Here is a 22,500-nt window from a genome sequence, read left to right on the forward strand (position 1 = left end):
TTGAACAGAGACTAGTTGCTCGTGATCTTTACTTTGATTTTCACCACAACCCTGCTTCATTCTGATTATTGAATGAGCAACTAACTGTTTAAGGTTTTGATGCGATGGTTAAGGGTCCGTGGATGCAAGCGTGTGTCTGTGAGGGTCATTTGCTCTCAGGCTAATAGTGTGCGATGTTCAGGAAAGCAGAGGCTCCGTTGCTGCAGATACATGCGGCAGATTGTGTTCAATTGTAGGTTGAATGAACCTGTGTGTATTGAATCTCTCTCTCAGGATCACTTGGATGAGCATCACAAATGTCATCATACGCTTGTCAGATTGTCAGTGTTCCTTTACAATAGAGCAACTGTTACGTTACCTTTTGCACTAAATGTATACTTGTATGGGGGGCACAGGTGTGTGGGTGTGTGGGCGCGAGTGTGTGTGTGGGCGCGAGTGGTGTGTTGTGTGGGCGCGAGTGTGTGTGTGTGTGGGCGCGAGTGTGTGTGTGGGCGCGAGTGTGTGTGTGGGGTGCGAGTGTGTGTGTGTGGGCGCGAGTGTGTGTGTGGGCGCGAGTGTGTGTGTGGGCGCGAGTGTGTGTGTGGGCGCGAGTGGTGTGTGTGGGCGCGAGTGTGTGTGTGGGCGCGAGTGTGTGTGTGGGCGCGAGTGTGTGTGTGGGCGCGAGTGTGTGTGTGGGCGCGAGTGTGTGTGTGGGCGCGAGTGTGTGTGTGGGCGCGAGTGTGTGTGTGTGGGCGCGAGTGTGGGCGCGAGTGTGGCGCGCGAGTGTGTGTGTGGGCGCGAGTGTGTGTGTGTGGCGCGAGTGTGTGTGTGTGGGCGCGAGTGTGTGTGTGTGGGCGCGAGTGTGTGTGTGTGGGCGCGAGTGTGTGTGTGTGGGCGCGAGTGTGTGTGTGGGCGCGAGTGTGTGTGTGGGCGCGAGTGTGTGTGTGGGCGCGAGTGTGTGTGTGTGGGCGCGAGTGTGTGTGGGCGCGAGTGTGTGTGGGCGCGAGTGTGTGTGTGGGCACGAGTGTGTGTGTGGGCACGAGTGTGTGTGTGTCCTCGCATACACAGGTGGCAGCAGTGTGTGCTCAGTAGTGCAGAAGGTTTAGCCCTTCAGGCCAGAGCAGGACATTTATTGAATTCAGAGGGGTTCAGAAAGCTGACAAATCACCCCAAAAATGCTGTAATAACGCTGTCCATAAATGACCGGGGACAGTTTAATCGTCCTCGGGACTGGGGTTCCAGTCGGACCACTGGACAATACTCAGGAATCGGCCAAAAGAAAGCAGAACCCGACATACACAATTCGTTCACACTGTTTTCCGTCTCATAATCGAGACATCCTAGTGAAATAGTAATTCATCCTAGTGAAAATTCATTCCTAGTGAAAATTCATTCCTAGTGAAAATTCATTCCTGGTGAAAATTCATTCCTAGTGAAAATTCATTCCTAGTGAAAATTCATTCCTGGTGAAAATTCATTCCTGTCCCGTCTTGTCCTGTCAATTATTTTCCTGTACTGTCCTGATCCCGCAACAGTTCTCTAACCCCGGAACGTTCCTGTCTTTTCCCAGTAAAATCACTCCCGCCCCGCGCTCATTTTTGCACCCAGAAATATGTAGCGTATTGTGTTTGTTTCGGAAGAATTGAAAATGATGAAAATAATGCAATATGCGACTGTGATATGTGGTTGTCTTACGTACCGCATCTTAGTTAAATGCACTGACTGTAGGCCTACGTCACTCTGGATAACAGCGTATTCTAAATGACCGAAAGGTAGATGGATTAAGCTGGAGGATGAGGACAGACACCCCAGCCGGATGGTCTCTCTGCACAGCACTGGCATGAAACTGTAGCCTCCAGCTGAGCACTGTGTACATATCAACATTTACAGTACATGAACATGTACAACATTGTTTGCTTTACTGAGTGGCAATACTGCATAAGTCAATCTGTTTTCCTTTCACTTTTCACCTCAGATGGCACGGGTTTAGTAAAATACGCAAACGATTGGGCTTGATGGTAAGTTGTTGGGAGTAGAGCAGCTCTACCGTTTTAGGCCGCTTGTCCAGCTCTCCGGTTGGTATCCTATTTGATTAAACAGCACCATTTCTTCTTCTGTCTTTATTTTACAAGCCATGTGCTCGGTTCCTTCATTGCCAAAGACAACTCCATCAAATGGAGCTAAAACATTGCTCTTTCCTTGGCTCTAATGATAATGTTAGTGATAGGTCCTTTGGCTGCAACAAGACGTTGCAATTCCTCTATTGAAGGCTTCATCATTTAGCCTACTGAGGTAGATTGGCATCTGAGGTAACCTATGGCTACAACTGAAGCGAGTGACCCGGGAGGGGGGGGAATTAACCTTTGTTAAATAGATTTTTATTAAGTAAAATATATTAGGCCTAGCCTACACAGTCGTTGTTTTTTATGAAATGCTCCTCACATGACGTATTTCCACCCCAAAAAATCATGTTTATAACTGTTCCTGTGGACTGTTGATCCTGTCCTGTCCTGAACTTGACTCTAGAACTTGACTCCCATTCCTACCAGAATCCTGCGGGACCTGCAAGACCCGCGGGAGTCTTGTTCCCGTGTCAGCCTCTAATTCCCAGCATCAATAAACATCTGCACATGATCAAATATTTAATCTGACAATTTAATTAAATTACCCAGCATGATTTTATAAGATCACACCGTTTCCCTGAAATCATGCATTAAATTAACGTGGCAGTGTTTTATCCCTGCACTTCCCTTCCTCGCGCATTAGCTGGGGTTGTCTATTTTATCGGCGAGCTTGAAACAGCAGCAGTGTTCACGACTCAGAGTAATAACTGAAATGTATGGCATCCCGGGGAGGGGGAAAATGAACGCTGAATTGGCCGCCGTCACGCCCAACAAAGGGCCTCAATATATCGCCTCTCTGCATGTTTCAGCCCTAATCCCTTCACATATCTCATGTGTTTTAAAGGCAGAGGTGGCATGCCAGACGCTTGGGAGAAAAACACGATCGTTATTTATGTACGTAGCAGACATTTCACATGTAAGACTAAGCTATATGTATAATGACGCTGGATGATTTACTAAGATAATTCAGGTTGGAATTCCCCCAGGCTCGGTCCCAAATCCCCTTGGATTTGATTTTCGTTGGAATGCTCTCAAGGCGGTTTCCTTTCCCTATGTACCTCATGTTTCGACAATAGCCCATACACCACAGCACATCTAAATGAGCTTTCTTTCTTCTATGTACCTAGCTGTTACTGTTGCTCCCACACATTACAAAATGAAGATGCTGCGCTACTGTAGATTATTGCAACAATAGCAACTGGAGCCATTCCATCTGCATTCATGGGAACTGAAATACAGATGATTCCATTATTTGGCAGCAGTAGCTTGTGCCAGCTTGTCGATACCACTAGAGCCAGTGCTTTGTCTGGTGTGGTGTAGAACAGAGAAGGATTTCGGTGCTGTTTTTTTTCTTCTCCATCACATTTACATTTGAGTAATTCAGCAGATGCTCTTATCCCTTCTCCAGAGTGGCTAACAGTTTGTCTTGTTTATTTTACTCCTCTGGCTCCTCTTGAAGGAAGTTTTTCTCTGAGGGATGTTTTTTTTCCCACAGTGCCAGCCTTGACCATCCCACAGGGGGCTGTAAATCACCTACCATTACAATAGGCCCATAAAACCATCCACCAGCTGCAGCCTCACTCTGCCATCACACTGGGCTCTCCGACATACAGGATCAATGTGATGATGATGGACGTCTGTATTAATGACCATACTTCCACCCTGGTCAAGGCTGAGGTTACTGGAGGAGGCATTTGTACCTCTCTCTGTGTGTGTGTGTGTCACATTGGTCGTGTGTGTTTGCAGGTCTCGGTGGACCCCTCACTGCGTGTGAAGAAGCCAATTAAGTCATCAATGTTGTGGGCGTATCAGTGTATTTTATGTATATGATGAATGCATGGCAGTATGTCAGGAAGCCATCTCCATTTTAGTTACACCTGTCCGTCCTTCTTGGTTTGCCCCAGAGAATATCATATCAGGAGTCCGTCCGTCCGTAATAGAATTAACCCATGTGTGCCGGGGCAGCTAGGGACGAGGGATATTTCATGTATTTGATGAAATATTAACAGAGGTGGTGGTTTTAATTATCCTCTCCACCTTTTAGAACGCTCTCTTTCTCTCTCTCCATCTCTCCATCGCCTTCTTTCTCCCTTTCCTTCTTTCTCTCCCTCTTCCTTTCCTTCTCTCGCTTTCTCTCTCTCTCTCGTTCCTCCCCACTTCTTCCCTCCTTTCTCTCCTCGGGGATAACATCCGCTGGTTTAACTACGGAACGGGAGAGTTAGAACCCCCTTCGTTAAAAGGACCGATTGTCTCTAAAAGTAATTTACCATGATTACCGGTCCTCCGTCTCCCTGCTTCTCCTCTGTGGTGCACACAGGCCATGTGAATGACATATAGTCTCCACGGTTTGTTCAATGCAGGCGTGCCTCACGTTCTCCCTCTCTTTAATTTAATCTGTCTCATTCCCTCCCTCCCTCCCTCCCTCCCTCCCTCCCTCCCTCCCTCCCTCCCTCCCTCCCTCCCTCCCTCCCTCCCTCCCTCCCTCCCTCCCTCCCTCCCTCCCTCCCTCCCTCCCTCCCTCCCTCCCTCCCTCCCTCCCTCCCTCCCTCCCTCCCTCCCTCCCTCCCTCCCTCCCTCTGCTCATCTCTCTCTTTCCCTTTCTCTCTCACTCCTCTCTGTCATCAATACTACAGTATTGACTTAATGGTGTCTTTTTTTCTGCCGCTGAGAGAGTTTGAGAGGAGGCCCACAGGCCCAGCAGTTCGACTTGTTTATTGAGGTTATGCCTGAGGTTACATGACTCCCCAGTCTGAGTTGTCTGTCGCTCTGTAGCCTTTGAATTCAGCTTCTCAAATGTCTGTATATCTGTTATTTTCATGCCTTCAGCTGTTGTTGGCATACCATAGCCACCCTGTGTGTGTGTGTGTTTGTGTGTGTGTTGGCTGAATTAATGTGGTGGATTAAGTTATCTTTTCCTTGTATGTGTGTACGTGTAATGTTTGGCTCATGTCTGAATGAGTGTCTGTCTGTGTGAGACTGTTTACATATATATGCATTATCAGTAATAGGGGCACAGCTGGCAGGCTTGACAGTTGACAGCTTCCATGAATAGGTAGCTAAAGGAGACAGGTGTTTTAAGGACTTACATCTGTAGACCAGGTGGAGGTAGCTAAAGGAGACAGGTGTTTTAAGGACTTACATCTGTAGACCAGTTGGAGGTAGCTAAAGGAGACAGGTGTGGTTAGGTCTTACATCTGTAGACCAGTTGGAGGTAGCTAAAGGAGACAGGTGTGGTAAGGACTTACATCTGTAGACCAGGTGGAGGTAGCTAAAGGAGACAGGTGTGGTAAGGACTTACATCTGTAGACCAGGTGGAGGTAGCTAAAGGAGACAGGTGTGGTAAGGACTTACATCTGTAGACCAGTTGGAGGTAGCTAAAGGAGACAGATGTTTTAAGGACTTATATCTGTAGACCAGTTGGAGGTAGCTAAAGGAGACAGGTGTGGTAAGGACTTACATCTGTAGACCAGTTGGAGGTAGCTAAAGGAGACAGGTGTGGTAAGGACTTACATCTGTAGACCAGGTGGAGGTAGCTAAAGGAGACAGGTGTGATAAGGACTTACATCTGTAGACAGGTGTGGTAAGGACTTACATCTGTAGACCAGTTGGAGGTAGCTAAAGGAGACAGGTGTGATAAGGACTTACATCTGTAGACCAGTTGGAGGTAGCTAAAGGAGACAGGTGTGGTAAGGACTTACATCTGTAGACCAGTTGGAGGTAGCTAAAGGAGACAGGTGTGATAAGGACTTACATCTGTAGACAGGTGTGGTAAGGACTTACATCTGTAGACCAGTTGGAGGTAGCTAAAGGAGACAGGTGTGATAAGGACTTACATCTGTAGACAGGTGTGGTAAGGACTTACATCTGTAGACCAGTTGGAGGTAGCTAAAGGAGACAGGTGTGGTAAGGACTTACATCTGTAGACCAGTTGGAGGTAGCTAAAGGAGACAGGTGTGATAAGGACTTACATCTGTAGACCAGTTGGAGGTAGCTAAAGGAGACAGGTATGGTTAGGACTTACATCTGTAGACCAGTTGGAGGTAGCTAAAGGAGACAGGTGTGGTAAGGACTTACATCTGTAGACCAGGTGGAGGTAGCTAAAGGAGACAGGTGTGGTAAGGACTTACATCTGTAGACCAGGTGGAGGTAGCTAAAGGAGACAGGTATGGTTAGGACTTACATCTGTAGACCAGTTGGAGGTAGCTAAAGGAGACAGGTGTGGTAAGGACTTACATCTGTAGACCAGTTGGAGGTAGCTAAAGGAGACAGGTGTGGGATGTCCTGATTCTTCAACTACTATATAGGGTCTACTGTATATTTCCTGACTGTCGCTCATATGTGGTTGTATGAGCGGGTCTATGAACCCGTGTTAGTCTTTATTCGTTATGGCGTGACTGGTATCCTTACCAATCTGTCTCACACTTTATTGTAGTTTCTGTGTAGACCAGTACCGGTGTTGTTCTGACGATCAAACGTGTTTCTTTCTCCTCCTCTCCTCCAGAGATCAGCCGGGTGCGCAAGGACATGTACAACGACACGCTAAACGGCAGCACAGAGAAGCGGAGCAGCGAGCTCCCTGACGCAGTGGGCCCCATCGTGCAGCTCCAGGAGAAGCTCTTTGTCCCTGTAAAAGAGTACCCCGATGTGAGTACAACCTGTCGGGCGATCATGCACGCACGCGCTCACACACGTCATCTCCCCACACACACACACACGCACCTGAAGGACCACCGCCAAGTTTCTAATGAAAAATGTATCTTTGCGTCAAGGCACTTTCCTAGATTCATCTGAATAATATCATTTCTGGTAAACTGGGCGCAGCTCTATTCAGTATAAGGCTTATTGGATTACCAGGTTTTTACAAATCCAGGTCATCTAGTTTCCTCTGCATTAGAAGATGGGCCCTTGTCACAGTTATTGATTAGGTTAGGAGGTGGGCGGAGCGGGATCCTGTCTGGGCATGTAAACTTGAGGGATAGCTACTGTTATTGGACTGATTGTCCTATGTGCAGAATGGTCTCACCTTCCCTATATTTATTGACATGGTCTTGAATCATGTCCCTCAACGAATTCCCTTAATCTGAATCATACCAGTACTGTACAATCACCACTACATGTTGAATTCTAACTCGCACCTGAACACGCCTAGCAGTTAACAAATCTTTTAAGCAATCGCCCTCGGATCCTGCTCGCCTAACCCTCCTGGCCCAGGAGGGGCGAGTCGAGCTCCGAGCTGATTGATCCCAATGAACTTGTTTCTCTGAGTGGCGGATTCTTGCGTGGGAAGCATTAGTGGAGGTGAATCCTTGGAGGTATAAACACACCGCTCCAGTCCAGATTAGTCCTCTGTATTTCTGCTGAAGTTTTAAGGCTATAAAAAGGTTGTTTATGCCACCATATTTCCCCAGGGCGGTTGATTCAGTTGAGTTTCCTATTGACCAGTGTATCTGGAAATATTGGATTCCTTCCTCCAGAAGAGCCATTTTCATGTTGCATGTTATGAATTTGTAACAAATTGTGAATATGGATATTGTGGTAAATGTAGTTGATGTATGAATTGATTTAGCTTTGGTGACATTCCTTTAGGAATTGAGGGGTACTGTCTATGCAGTCTGTCTGCCTGTGTTGGCTGTGATAGTGTGAGCTACGTTTATGGGTCTTTTAGTTTCCATATCCGTCCTTGTGTGTTTGTCTGCTCTACTAATCTCCAGGAAAGGCCAGCAGCAGCAGAAGAGTGACTTAGTGTCGATGCTGGCTGTCCTTGCTGCTCTGAAGGACAGAGGGGATCATTATTACTGAGGATGGGTTCATTAGGAACACTGGGAGATGAAATGCCAGGACTTCAAGTAGCCCCCACCTGAGAGTGCTGGAGCCCTGTGTGTGTGTGTGTGTGTGTGTGTGTGTGTGTGTGTGTGTGTGTGTGTGTGTGTGTGTGTGTGTGTGTGTGTGTGTGTGTGTGTGTGTGTGTGTGTGTGTGTGTGTGTGTGTGTGTAATTTTTACTACACTTGTCAGGACCAAAAGCCCTCATAAGAATTTTAAACCAACTCCGAGAAGTGAGGACATTTTGCCGGTCCTCACTTGTAAAAAAGCTATTTTAGTCTTATGGGTTAGGGCCTCTCGAGTGGCGCATCGCGGTGTTGCTGCGTCACTACAGCCTGGGGTTGGACCGGGAGTCCCATAGGGCTGCTCAGAATTGGCCCAGCGTCGTCCGGGTTAGCGGAGGGTTTGGCCGGAGGGGCTTTAGTTGGCTCATCGCACTCTAGCGATTCCTTGTGGTGGGCCGGGCACCTGCAGGCTGACCACGGTCGTCAGTTGAACAGTGTTTCCTCTGACACATTGGTGCATCTGGCTTCCGTGTTAAGCGGGCGGGTGTTAAGAAGCGCGGTTTGGCAGGTCATGTTTCAGAGGACGCATGACTCGACCTTCACCTCTCCTTAGCCCGTTGTGAAGTTGCAGCGATGAGACAAGATCGTAATTGGATATCACCAAATTGGGGAGAAAAGGGGGGTAAAATTACAAACAAAAAAATAAGAATTAGAGTTAGGATTAGGGGTTAGATTTAGGGCTAGGAGTTTGGGAAAATGTGATTTTGAATGGGAATATATTGTTGGTCCCCAAAAAGTAAGTGTGTGTGTGTGTGTGTGTGTGTGTGTGTGTGGTTTTCCATACAATTATCATGGCTGATAGTGACGTGTTTTCCACAGGTTGGAGTAGTTAACCCCTTAGAGTCGATGTCCACGCATAATCAGAACATCCCCATCAAAATCTGCCAGTTTAAGCTAGAGATATCTGTAATCCACCACATACGCCGATGTCACCCTTACACATCTGAGGTGAAAGTTGGCAGAGCTAGAGCGGTGTTTGTTAGACCATGAATCAGTCATCTCGCAAAAACGTCTATTTATTTTTTGATTTTATTTTATTTTACCTTAAGAGGTCTTTAAAATTCCAAATCAAATAGCTAAATGATCCTCGGTAGCACCTCTCACCCGGAGACAGTAAGAAATGGCTAATTGCATAGGACCCCAATGTAGGAAAGCATTAACTTCAAACTGTCAGCTCTGAAAGCAGGTGTGTTCATGGCTCTTCATGGAGCTGCTTCCGAAGCACTTAAATTATAGAACCGGGTGGCATGGCAGGTGGGAGGAGGGAGCGATGGTGTGTGTGTGTGCGCGTGCTGGGCATATTTACTGAGGGATGCCAATTACCTCCACATGGAGGGTAATGCTTAAAGGCAGGCATAGGGTGCTACCCTGGAGAGGATGAGATGGGGGTATTGAGAAGGACGAAAGGGGTAGATTGGTGATGGTGGGGCGGGGCGGGTAGGGGGTGGCATGGTGTGAAGGGAGAAGTGACGAGGTGTTGAGAGAGGTGCTGGGTGGCTTCATGGAGTACAGGGAGTGAAGGTGGGGGGTAAAGCAGGGGGCTACAGTAAGGGGAAGTGTCGCGATGGAAGGAGCGAGTGGGAGAGATGTTGGTATGAGAAGTGAGAGGGGAGTGGGTTGCAAAGAAGTGTGTGTGTGCGGGCGTGTGTGTGTATGCGCGCGCGTACATGTGAGGTGATGATGAATGTGTGAGTGAGATGAGGTGGGGGAATCGGGGCAGGGGAGTCTTGGCCTGGTCTGTTTGATAAAGAGAGAAAACAACCTCGTGTCTGGGACAGGAGAGCAGCGGCACGGAAATGAATTTGCCCCTTCAAACTCCTCGCAGCGCTGCTGCCGCCGGCTTGGCAGCCCACACCCGGTCCAATTTGCAGAACAATGTTATTAGGCAGTGAGATACAGAAATCCAGAAGGGCATTGCCTCTCAGTTTGTATTGCTGTATTGTCATTCATTCGGGTATTTCAGTCTCTGTGTGTGTGTGTGTGTGTGTGTGTGTGTGTGTGTGTGTGTGTGTGTGTGTGTGTGTGTGTGTGTGTGTGTGTGTGTGTGTGTGTGTTAGAGGTCGACCGATTATGATTTTTCAACGCCGATACCGATTATTGGAGGACCAAAAGGACGATACCAATTAATTGGCCGATTTTTTTTTTTTCTTCTCTCTTCCCCCCCCCCCCCTTTCTTTCTAATAAAGACATTTACAACAATACTGAATGAACACTTATTTTAACTTAATATAATACATCAATAAAATCTATTTATCCTCAAGTAAATAATGAAACATGTTCAATTTGGTTTAAATAATGCAAAAACAAAGTGTTGGAGAAGAAAGTAAAAGTGCAATATGTGCCATGTAAGAAAGCTAACGTTTCAGTTCCTTGCTCAGAACATGAGAGACATATGAGAGCTGGTGGTTCCTTTTAACATGAGTCTTCAATATTCCCAGGTAAGAAGTTTTAGGTTGTAGTTATTATAGGAATTATAGGACTATTTCCCTCTATACCATTTGTATTTCATTAATCTTTGACTATTGGATGTTCTTATAGGCACTTTAGTATTGACAGTGTAACAGTATAGCTTCTGTCCCTCTCCTCGCTCCTCCCTGGGCTTGAACCAGCAACACAACAACAATTAGCTCGCGCTAACTAGCTAGCCATTTCACTTCGGTTACACCAGCCTCATCTTGGGTGTTGATAGGCTTGAAGTCATAAACAGAGCAATGCTTGACGCACAATGAAGAGCTGCTGGCAAAACGCACGAAAGTGCTGTTTGAATGAATGTTTACGCGCCTGCTTCTGCCTACCACCGCTCAGTCAGATACTTAGATACTTGTATGCTCAGTCAGATTATATGCAACGCAGGACACACTAGGTAATATCATCAACCATGTGTAGTTAACTAGTGATTATGATTTATTGTTTTTTAAAAGATAAGTTTAATGCTAGCTAGCAACTTACCTTGGCTTACTGCATTCGCGTAACAGGCAGTCTCCTTGTGGAGTGCAACGAGAGAGAGGCAGGTCGTTATTGCGTTGGACGAGTTAACTGTAAGGTTGCAAGATTGGATCATCCGATCTGTCAAGGTGAAAATCTGTCGTTCTGCCACTGAACAAGGCAGTTAACCCACCATTCCTAGGCCGTCATTGAAATTAAGAATGTGTTCTTAACTGACTTGCATAGTTAAATAAAGGTAGACATTTTTTTTTTTTACCGGCAAATCGGCACTCAAAAATACCGATTTCCGATTATTGTGAAAACTTGAAATCGGCCCTAATTAATCGGCCATTCCGATTAATCGGTCGACCTCTTGTGTGTGTGTGTGTGTGTGTGTGTGTGAAAAAGAAAGGGAATAGTGTAGCTAGATAGTGGTTCATGGATGGTATTCTAGTCTATTGCTGGGGGTTGTGGTGAATACAACAGTATGAGTGGGAGGGAAGAGGGTGAAGGGAGGGGGACAGGCAATGTGAATGAGCTGTCGTCATCCATCATTTGGCTGCTGCGTGTCCTTTTCTGGGTCATGCTTGTCCACAGTGGAGATGAGCGAGAGAGACTGCAACTGATTATTAATTAATTAGAAGCATGTGCGGCTGGATTGATTCTCCCTCGGTCTTCTCATTTGGCCTTGGCCATCCTTCACAAACGTCAAAGAGGGAGGGAGGGAGGGAGGGAGGGGGGAAGAGGAGGAGGAAGGAAGGAAGGAAGGAAGGAAGGAAGGAAGGAAGGAAGGAAGGAAGGAAGGAAGGAAGGAAGGAGAGTAGGGACGCGTGTGTGTTTGGTGCACGTCCTTGCATAGGTGTTTGTGTGTGTGTGTGTGTGTGTGTTTGAGAGAGAGAGGTGAGGGCAGGGGGGAGTGACTTTGGTTTTAGGAGGGCAGCCCTCCCTCCCATCCCTGCTGCTGGAGGTCCACTTGAGGTGCAAAGAAGATTGAGTGAAGGGGTGTATAGAAGGAGAGGAGACAGGGCTGTCTGTGTCTGTGATTAGGTGAGCTATGGCATATAAATTAGCCCCCTCATTAATGCGATGATTATAAACAGCGCTAGACGCAGGGGAGAGAGGAAGGTGCCAGCAACACAGCAACACAGGCGTTGTGGATCACTGCTTGGCTAATGAAGGTTAATTAGGGTTCATTAGGACATTAGGACCGCTCTGACAACACACAGCATCATCACCCAGGAGGGGCTGAGGCCGGGATAAGGCTCACCTCATTCTGTCATTCACCACACACAGATCAAACAGATGACGCAATACCAATGTCAGTCTACTAAACCGATGGGAAGGGAAATAATTTATGCTGGAAATGAAAAGTGGGATTATATATGATTCTAAATTGGAAGAAGATAGATGCCATTTTCTGATTACTGTTACTACGAGCCAAACGGAATGTCTCGTACTATTTTCAAGGCCCTGCTCTCCTGGGTTTCATGTTCAAACGTACTTTAAAAGATACGCGAATAAACCGTACTTTAAAAGATACGTGAATGTCCATTGGTATTTATCATTAGGTCAATTATGATAAGGTCAATAATCACTCACAAGAAGAACGCGCACACGTACAGTGCACACACGCCCGCACACACCCTCTCCTGAAGGAGCTATCTGGCTTATCTTCGTCCACGCTCAGCTTCTTGTACTCCATAATAATGCAAACAAAAGACGTCCTGCAAAAGGGAATTGGAGCAGAGTGCGATTTAGAAGCCATGCAATAATTAATTTGCCTATTACAGCGGCCAGCTCGTTTATCTTCATAAGATAATAAGATCAGTGTGAGTGTCTGGCGGTTGGACCATCGTGCTCCCAGTCTTAAATGGCCCTAATTATGTTCAGCTCCACGGTTTTATTGTAGCTGATGGAAAACACACTTCATCTTCACTGTCCAGATTGGGTAAATAGGGCGAGTCCTTTAAAAGCAGGTATTAGACATTCCATTAGCTTCAATGGATTTTCTTGCTTTCCTTCTCTCTCCTCTCTCTCTCTCCTCTCTCTCTTCTCTCTCTCTCTCTCTCTCTCTCTCCTCTCTCTCTCTCTCTCCTCTCTCTCTCTCTCCTCTCTCTCTTCTCTCTCCTCTCTCTCTTCTCTCTCTCTCTCTCTCTCCTCTATCTCTCTCTCTCTCTCTCTCTCTCTCTCTCTCTCTCTCTCTCTCTCCTCTCTCTCTCTCTCCTCTCTCTCTCTCTCTCTCTCCTCTCTCTCTCTCTCTCTCTCTCTCTCTCTCTCCTCTCTCTCTCTCTCCTCTCTCTCTCTCTCTCTCTCCTCTCTCTCTCTCTCTCCTCTCTCTCTCTCTCTCTCTCTCTCTCTCTCTCTCTCTCTCTCTCTCTCTCTCTCCTCTATCTCTCTCTCCTCTATCTCTCCTCTATCTCTCTCTCTCTCTCTCTCTCTCTCCTCTGTCTCTCTCTCTCTCTCTCCTCTATCTCTCTCTCTCTCTTTCTCTCAGTTTCGGGGGAGCAGCGGGGAGTGGGGGTGTGGTGGGTTGAGTCGGGACTGCAGGGTCCACTAAGTCAATCTGTCTCTGTCCTGTTGGTGTCTCCGGCTGGCTGCTGCAGTTAGACTGCTCTCCCTCTCTGATCAATACTATGGATGGGATTTGGATCCACCATTTTCACTCCAATGATTTGAACCATTCCATCCACCCGTTTCAGTGTCCACCCATCCACATCCCATGGTGGAAATCGTGCTGTTGGGCCGAGATTGTGGGAGACTCACTTGCTTTATAAATACATGGACAGTGTACATTTGTGTTTGACCCCAGCGCACCTGCTGTGGGCCTGTGTTGGTTCTTTACAAGAAAGAGAATGCCCATCGTGATCCTGAGTGAGCTGCAGCTGCCGTGTGGATCACGTGGGGGTCAGGTGGTAGGGGGCACCCGCCACAAAGACAATATTCCTGTCTGAAGCACACTCACCTGCCACCGCTGATAACCTCCACACAAATTCCCTCTCTCACATTGACAGTCACTCGCACAGATTTAGCCTGACAAGATGGGAAATGGGATTATAATTCTGTCCTTTTTGTCCTCCTCTCGAAACACACGCACGCGCAAGGACACACACACACCAAATAGGGCAATATTAACATGTGCAATGTCCATATGGCAAGAGATTTCCCTTTATTTTGAAACGCCACTCAGCCATGTGTAAAGTCCATTTTTATAGTTTACTCTGTCGTCTCTCTCCCTCTCTTTCGTTGCAGCTGCTTCCCACACACACCAAGCCCCGCCCCCTGCCAATCAAGCAGCACAGTTCCTCCTCCCCGCTGTTAGATTCACTAGAAGTTTGCACGCTGTTCTGTTAGGTCAAATGCAGTCAACAGATTGTTTCCGAACAGGAACGATGCTGCTTTACACTTTGGTTCTAAATGGAAAACATTCTACCTCTATGAATCCAACAGTTCATCCAAGTGTTTTGATCTATATCGCAAGTGAAATCGCAATCGCAATATTTGATAAAAAAGAAAATCACAATTCGATTTTTCTGGCCCATATCATGCAGCCCTAACACACACCTGTCCTCTCAGTACACACACATCCTCAATATGCCCGATACCCCTACTCGGAGGCATTCATCACTGCCAAATGCATCAAAGTACTGAACTTGGTGTGATGGGAGAGTAGAGAGGGAACACAAAGCAGAGTAGAGTAGGAGAGAGAGACGAATGCTCCTGAAGGAGGAATATCAAAATACAGTTGACAGAGGAAGACTGGAGGAAGACTGGAGGAAGACTGGAGGAAGACTGGAGGGAGACTGGAGGGAGACTGGAGGGAGACTGGAGGGAGACTGGAGGGAGACTGGAGGGGCCCTGAGAAGTATGGCTTTGAGTCTTTCACTTCCACGCTGTCACTTGCGCTTTGTTGCCTCGGAGTTGTGTCACATGAATAAGGCAGCGTGTGTAAAAGAGCCCTGGCGACGCCGCTCACAGAATTCACAGATGCTTTTTTATGACCCAATTTACGGAGGAGGGGATGTTTGACTATGGCTCCCTGCTTGTGCCATCAAACCACTGCAACTTATCCAGAACGCTGCAGCACGTCTGGTGATCAACCTTCCCAAGTTCTCCCATGTCACCCCGCTCCTCCGCACACTCCACTGGCTTCCAGTCTAAGCTCGCATCCACTACAAGACCATAGTGCTTACCTACGGAACAGCAAGAGGAACTGCCCCTCCCTACCTTCAGGATATGCTCAAACCCTACACCCCAAGAGCACTCTGTTCTGCCACCTTTGGTCTCTTGGCCCTCCCTCTCAGCCCAGTCGAAGCTCTTCTCTGTCCTGGCACCTCAGGGGTGGAACCAGTATCACCCTGAAGCTAGGACAGCAGAGTCACTCCCCATCTTCCCAAAACATCTGAAATCCTGCCTCTTCATCTTAAATAATCCCACAGCACCCCCCTTCGCACCCCCTGCAGCCTAGTTATGTGATTTGTGTTCCATGTGAATGGGAGCTGAGCTGTACTTATGAAAATTAGGAAGTCCTGTGGTTTCTCTGATTGTCCAGACCCAAAGGGCACCTTGGAGCATATTTCCTCCTGGAGCAAAGAAAGTGTGATTGACTAGAGTGACACCACTGATTGAGCTCTTAAGCGCCATTGTGAAAACCTGTATACCTCTGTGATGCCCAATCAAAGTGAGATTGCAAAGTGAAGTCAACAGAATGATTTGAAATGGTAAGGCATTGATAATTATGCAGAAGGCTGGTTCTATGGAGTACTCTGTATCCCTATCCCTAGTACAAAATAGGTATTAGAGTACAAAATAGGTATTAGAGTAAAAAATTGGTATTAGAGTACAAAATAGGTATTAGAGCTCCACATTTAGAGCTATGGACGATGAAACTGGAGATTCTACAATGTTTTTAGGCTTGTACAATCAAGGCTTGCAGCTGCCTTGATATGACTCTGAAGTGATCAGTGGAGATAATGGCGAATGCCAATCTGTAAAACCTTTAATTGTTGTTGTTCTGTTTTGCTTGTATTCAGTGGGTATTGTTGCTATAAACTTTATACACTTTGATAGTGACTTCCAGCAGTCAGTCAGTCAGTCATTCAGTAACTCAGTTATTCAGTCATTCAGTCAGTCATTCGGTCAGTTAGTCTGTATGTCAATCAGTTAGTCTGCAAGTCATTCAGCCAGTTTGCCAGACTGTCTGTCAGTTAGTCTGCCAGTCTGTCAGTCTGCCAGTCTGTCAGTCTGTCAATCAGTTAGTCTGTCTCTCTTGTCCATCAAAGCTCAGGACCTGTCTGTGTGTCAGTATCAGTCCCAGCTCATCGATAGTCAGCCCTCATGAATCCTGACTGACAGGCAGTGTGAGGGCCAGAGAAGAGAGAAGAACAGAGAGGAGCCTAGGCTGCTGATCGATGGGGTAACGATCGCTGAGCCTTATCTTGTCAGTGGCGCCTCAGGGCTGGTTGCAAGGCGCTCCCGGATATCGAGGAGAGAAGGATGCTCCTGAAGGAGGGATATCAAAATGCAGGTGACAGAGGAAGACCGCCGAAAGACCGGAGGAAGACCGGAGAGGCGCTAAGAAGTGTTGCTTTGAGTCCCCTTTCACTTCCGCGCTGTCACTTGCGCTTTGTTGCGTCGGAGTTGTGTCACATGAATAAGGCAGCGTGTGTAAAAGAGCCCTGGCGACGCAGCTCACAGAATTCACAGATGCTCTTTTATGACCCAATTTACGGAGGAGGGGATGTTTGACTATGATAATGCCTTTTGTCTTCTCGTGCTTTGGAATACTAAAAGGGTTCAGGTATCTGAATAGACGGCTCAGGTATTTTGTTGAAATGTGGTAGGTAGGAAAATTACATTTACAATACATGGTCATGGTCATGTATCCCCTCTGCAAGAGGATGCTTATCATCATCATCATCATGACAGGGTGTAATAGACAGAGCCATATCCTCTTGGCAGCTGCCTTGACCTTGTCTCCTGAATTGTAGGCTGAAAGTGATGGTCGTTCGATGGCTGGTGGCTTTGTATCACAGGAGGCTGCTGAGGGGAGGACAGCTCATAATCCCTCTAATCACTCTGACATCAATGCAAAAGTAAACAAAAATCGAATCAAACATTTCATGAGAGCCCATGAGCTCATGTTTCACAACATTTCTATAGGCTATGCAATTGCGTGAGAACAGAGTGATGGCCTCTATTAAAAAGAGGAGGATCCCACGAGCTTTCTATAGGCTAGGCCTACTATATTTATTTCTCAACTTTCCTAATTATAAGCACATTGCTTCTCTTTTCAACAGCAGTATTTCTTACCTGGCTGGCATGAAAATGAACCACGGGAAAAGCGTTGTCCATTCAAGTTGATAGATGACATTTTTCCACTGCTCCTGTTTCAAGACAGGTGCATGATAATGATTCATTCTAGATCAAAACTAATTTCACACCTATATTATTTTGTATATGTAAAGACAAGATTAAATCAAGAATAGTGTGATGGGTGACAATAGTAGCCTATCACTTGTGAATGATATTATCACTTGTGAGTGATGTCCAGCATAAGGCAAGAAGCAGAGCATGCTTTTTTGCGTCTTTTTATAATCCTAGTCACACACCTCATGCAGCCTAGCCCATTGGCCTATACGTTTTGGTATAGTTTGCATCACAACTAAAGTGGACAAATAACTTCTTAAAATGAAGCACATTAATCCGCTTTACAAGGGGTGTAGAGCCTAACTGGCATACATACGCATCGCGTATACAATAGGTCAACTTTTGTACTATAGGGAATAGTATATTGACAGAGGCTACTGCTTTTTCTATTCGTTAGGCCTACTCATCTTGTTGTGTGATGAAAAGTAAATGTGGACAGTTCTTCCAATATCTTCAATATTTGCCTCGGAATTGGATAAGGACGCACGCAGTTGCATCCCCGATGTGTCTGTCTTCACTTGTAGCCTGTGAGAAAGACCACGGAGAGCCATGTGAGTGAGAGGTGCTTCGGAGAGCCATGTGAGCGAGAGGTGCTTCAGCACGCAGCCGGGAGAAGGGAATTATAATTATTATATTCAGCCCAAGGGCACAACAGCCACTGGCTGCAAAATGCATGGATTTTTTTAGGGGGCATTATGACCACACAAAGGGGATGTAGCCGGGAAATTCTAGGCATTATCAAGTGCTTGTCAAATTGGGAATGAGAGACTGATGAAGTGTGTGCAGACTGCCTAAAAAACAAAGCAGAGCTCATGCCTTTCATGCAACTTTTTTCAAACCATCATTAGAGTCACATCAAAACATATAGCCCAACATTTGTATCACAACTAAAGTTACATAAATAGCTGTAAATAAAGCATATAGGAGGACCTGTTTCTTTGTTAACCGCTCAACACAGAATAGCTGCATGTGCCCACTACCTCAAATCGTTTGGAGAAAATATTATTTTTTATTTTATTCAGCTATGTTCAGTTGTATTCTTCATACTATAAAATAATGCCACAGAATTTTAAGCAAATCCTGTCTACTAAATGAACTAGTGTAGCCCACAGCCATATGGCATAGCCAGATCAGGGCCTAACATACAGTAAGGACAACTCATAGTATTCTGTTCTTCTGAAACAGTCTACATTTTCTTCATTTCCTGTTTTGACCTGTCTAAAATAAATTATGAATTTATTGTGATGGTGTAGCCTATGTTACATGAATTTATTAGACTTTTTCAAATGTAGATGTTCCAAAGGTCTGCATCAGTGGCTTGTAGGCTATGAGTGGAAGCCAGGAGTTGCTACGTGTTTATGTTGATTACGGTCAATTACTGTGAGACTGGAAGTTATTTGCTTGACAATCGCCGGCTGGCAAAATTTCATGACCGCAACAGCCCTACCTGAGAGTGGAGATAAGTACTGTAACATATTTTCTCCAGGAGACAAGAAAGCGTGATTGTCTAGAGCAGGGATTGGCAACTTTGATGGGGGGCGAGGGCCACAAAAAAACGGAACTCATCATGAGGGACTGCAGTGGCTCGTGGGTCTGCGTACCCTCATCCATACCCCCACCTTGTGAGCAAAACAGAGAAGAGAAAAAAATGTACTTGCAATTTCCTGCAATTCTACACATTTTGCCATGAGGTGTAGAGAAAATATTGCCGTTTTAAAGCAAGTTCGCTGCAAATCTACAGATTGTTCCATGGGGCGGAGAGAAGATTTTGCAACTGTATAACTTATTTCATGCAGTTCTACACATACTGTAGGGTGTAGGCAAATGTTTGCTGAATTTGAAATGATAGCTGATGATCAGTGGGCCCCATACCAGTCGGTAATTGGACCATGCTTACTACAAGTTTAGATAGCTGGCTGGTGAACTAACTTACTAATCTAAAACATTTTTGTTCACAATCGGCCAATTGAGTGACTGCTGGTGCACAACCAAATTCGAAATTCCACGTTGTGCATTGTTATTTTAACACTCAACAGTAAGTAACAAAAAAAATTAAAATGGTTTTAGATTGATCCGCGCTCCCTACTAAAGGGGGCGGGGCCATGGGCCGCCAGTTGCCCATCCCTAGACTAGAGTGACACCACAGACTGACTGAGCTCTCAAGCGCCAATGTGAAAGCCTGTATAGCGCCGTGATGCCCAATCAATGTGAGATTGCAAAGTGAAGTCAACAGAATGATTTGAAATGGTAAGGCATTGATAATTATGCAGAAGGCTGGTTCTATGGAGTACTCTGTATCCCTATGCTGAGATATGGCCTTTGTTGGTTTCTTTCTCATTGGGAGCGGTGTGTGTTGTGTATGAAGGCATCGTTCATGGCAAAGCAGCAGAATGTGCCCTTTTCAACCATGCCAGGTGCAAACAACTGGGCTTTCAGCAAGGGCAGAAATACAAGGCAAGACAGCATGGGCTCTGTTTACCATGTTCATCTCTCACAAATCAAATCAAAGTTTATTTGTCATGTGCGCCGAATGCAACAGGTGTAGGTAGACCTTACAGGGAAGTGCTTACTTACAGGCCCTAACCAACAGTGCAATTGTTAAGTAAAAAAAATGGGTATTAGAGTACAAAATAGGTATTAGAGCTCCACATTTAGAGCTATGGATGATGAAACTTCTTAGATTCTACAATGTTTTTAGGCTTTTACATATCACATGTTGTACTTAACATTGTTTTCTTTCTGGTTGATATTATAACATAACAAATAGACAGGTCTTCAAGTTGTCCCTGAATTACAGACCATTGAATATAGTTCCCATAGAGAGGAGAGGAGAGGAGAGGAGAAAGGGGGAGTGAGAGAGACAAATGAAAAGAAGTGATTCACATTACGGGCAAAGCGCAAGATGAACATTCATCGTTGCTCATCGCACAGTACGTCACTTTTGACACGGGAGCTGCGGATCAGTCAGAAAGAAAATCTGTCTTCCTGAACCTCATTTGACTGGATTCTCGATACTTGAGGCTCCATTATTGTTGATGCACAGTGCTTTAATAGCCACAGAGGAGGAAGTAACCATAGCAGTCTATACGTTTCCCACGGGTCTTCATAACCTATGTCCTGTAGTGTCGAGTCAACTCTGATTCAAAACACTATCAATGTGATTGTATTACATGAAGTGATCAGTGGAGATAATGGCGAATGCCAATCTGTAAAATCTTTCATTGTTGTTCTGTTTTGTTTCGTATTCAGTGGGTATAGTTGCCATAAACTTTTTTTTGTGACGCAGTCAGTCACTCCATCTATCTGTCTTTCTGTCAGTTAGTGAGGCAGCCTTTCAGTCAGTCGGGCAGTCAGTCAGTCAGTTAGTCTGTCTCTCGTGTCCATCAAGGCTCAGGACCTGTCTGTGTGTCAGTCCCAGCTCATCGATAGTCAGCCCTCCTGATTCCTGACTGACAGGCAGTGTGAGGGCCAGTGAAGAGAAGAGCAGAGAGGAGCCTAGGCTGCTGATCAATGGGGGAACGATCGCTAAGCCTTATCTTGTCAGCAGCGCCCAGCCCGGGTGCTGGTCGCTAGGCACTCCCGGATGTCGCCGTCGAGCGCCGTTGTGTCAGAGCACCGGGCAGGTGATAAGGCCGTGAGATTACAGCGAAATGGAGGGGCCAAACAAGGGGCTTCCTTGAGAGACCTCCTCACCTTGTTTTCTCGTTCTTTCTCTCTGTGTTTTCATATCTTTGTATCTGATTCCTCTCTCTTCTCAACATGTCAAGACTGGAGAAAACCCATTAACATTTCCATTACAGATACCTTTCAAATGTCTACTATGTCCTCATACATTCATATCAATGATAAAATGACCTGTTGTCTGCATTGAAGAACTGCTCTGGTTCTAATGCGTGTGTGCGTTTGTGTTTCTCTGGCAGTTTAACTTTGTGGGCCGGATCCTGGGACCACGGGGGCTGACAGCCAAGCAGCTGGAGGCAGAGACAGGATGTAAAATCATGGTGCGCGGGAAGGGCTCCATGAGGGACAAGAAGAAGGTGAGGCGAGCACAAACACACTCACCCACACACACTAACACACACACACACACTCTCAGGTACTATAAGCTCCCCCTCACACAACGATTGCAATTTACAAGATAACATCTTATTTGGTTTCCTCTCATTATTGATCATGTCAGCAATTGACCACTTTAATCTATTCGTCTTCTCTCAGATGCCATTGGCTCTAATAGTTGTGTAACACTGGTAGTGTGTTTACATACAGTTTGTGTAAACAGCACTGCATCCTCTATTGGTGTGTCCACTAGTGTGCAAGGCCATCTGAAGACTCAGATATTTCCTCCTATTGGGAAACAACAATCCTTCCCCCAAGCTGCACCGTGGCTCTGAGAGGGGCTGGGCAGGTGTTCAAACATTGTCCTCGACCTCAGATCTGTTGGGCCCAGCAGCATTGGGGCTAGAGGGGCCCTCAGTCCAGCCTGATCCGGTCCCTGAAACGTGACCATGCTGGGGCGGCGTGATCTCCTAACCCTGGCCCCTGTAGGATGTGAGAGGAGCACTTGGAGGGGGTCATCCACACACACACACTTGCGCACCGACACATGGACAAATGCACACATGTGTGCGCATACACACACACACGGACAGTTATTTATTTCCCATCTCGCTCTTTTCAGAGAAAGGTCTGTTTGTGTTTCCAATGTATAAGCAGGGTCCGTCCCTCTATTTGGACAAGTGGTGTTAGTGGAGATGGTGATCTGAGCTGTTCCACAGAGTCCCAGTGGGGGGCACTGGCAGAAAAAAATAAAACAAGTGTCTCTGATATCCCTGTTGTGGTCTCCTGCACTCCTCCACATCTGCTTCAGCTCAGCATCCTGCAGAAACCCAGCTGCTCCAGCTATCTCACCATAACAGAGCTGGAGAGAGGCTCTCTCTCTAGTCTAACCACTATGTTGTTGGTGATGAAATGTATTACAGGGTAAGTCAAACTACTGGTCTTTCTCACGTCGTAAAGCACAGTCAATGGCCCCCTCTATCCTTTCTCTGCTGCTATCTCTCTCTCTCTCTCTCCCTCCCTTTCCCTCTCTCTCCCTCCCTTTCCCTTTCTCCCTCCCTCTCCCTCCCTCTCTCCTCTGTGGGCATTGTTGTTGCAGCGGTGA

General features: G+C 46.4%; 1 protein-coding gene across 4 annotated transcripts in view; it reads left to right on the plus strand.

The window, feature by feature from the left end:
• Positions 1-22,500, plus strand: part of qkib (QKI, KH domain containing, RNA binding b) — a 104,399-nt gene that overhangs the window by 29,186 nt on the left and 52,713 nt on the right. For all 4 annotated transcript variants that reach the window (XR_004209821.1, XM_020481583.2, XM_020481584.2 and 1 more), the window contains 2 exons: positions 6,604-6,746; positions 21,260-21,376. Coding sequence is in view for 3 of the 4 variants with exons in the window: in XM_020481583.2 (XP_020337172.1) it covers positions 6,604-6,746; positions 21,260-21,376 (260 nt within the window). In the remaining variant the exon portion in view is untranslated. The remainder of the gene's footprint in view (positions 1-6,603; positions 6,747-21,259; positions 21,377-22,500) is intronic.

Source organism: Oncorhynchus kisutch, linkage group LG4 (genome assembly GCF_002021735.2).
Source record: "Oncorhynchus kisutch isolate 150728-3 linkage group LG4, Okis_V2, whole genome shotgun sequence".
Taxonomy (NCBI): domain Eukaryota; kingdom Metazoa; phylum Chordata; class Actinopteri; order Salmoniformes; family Salmonidae; genus Oncorhynchus; species Oncorhynchus kisutch.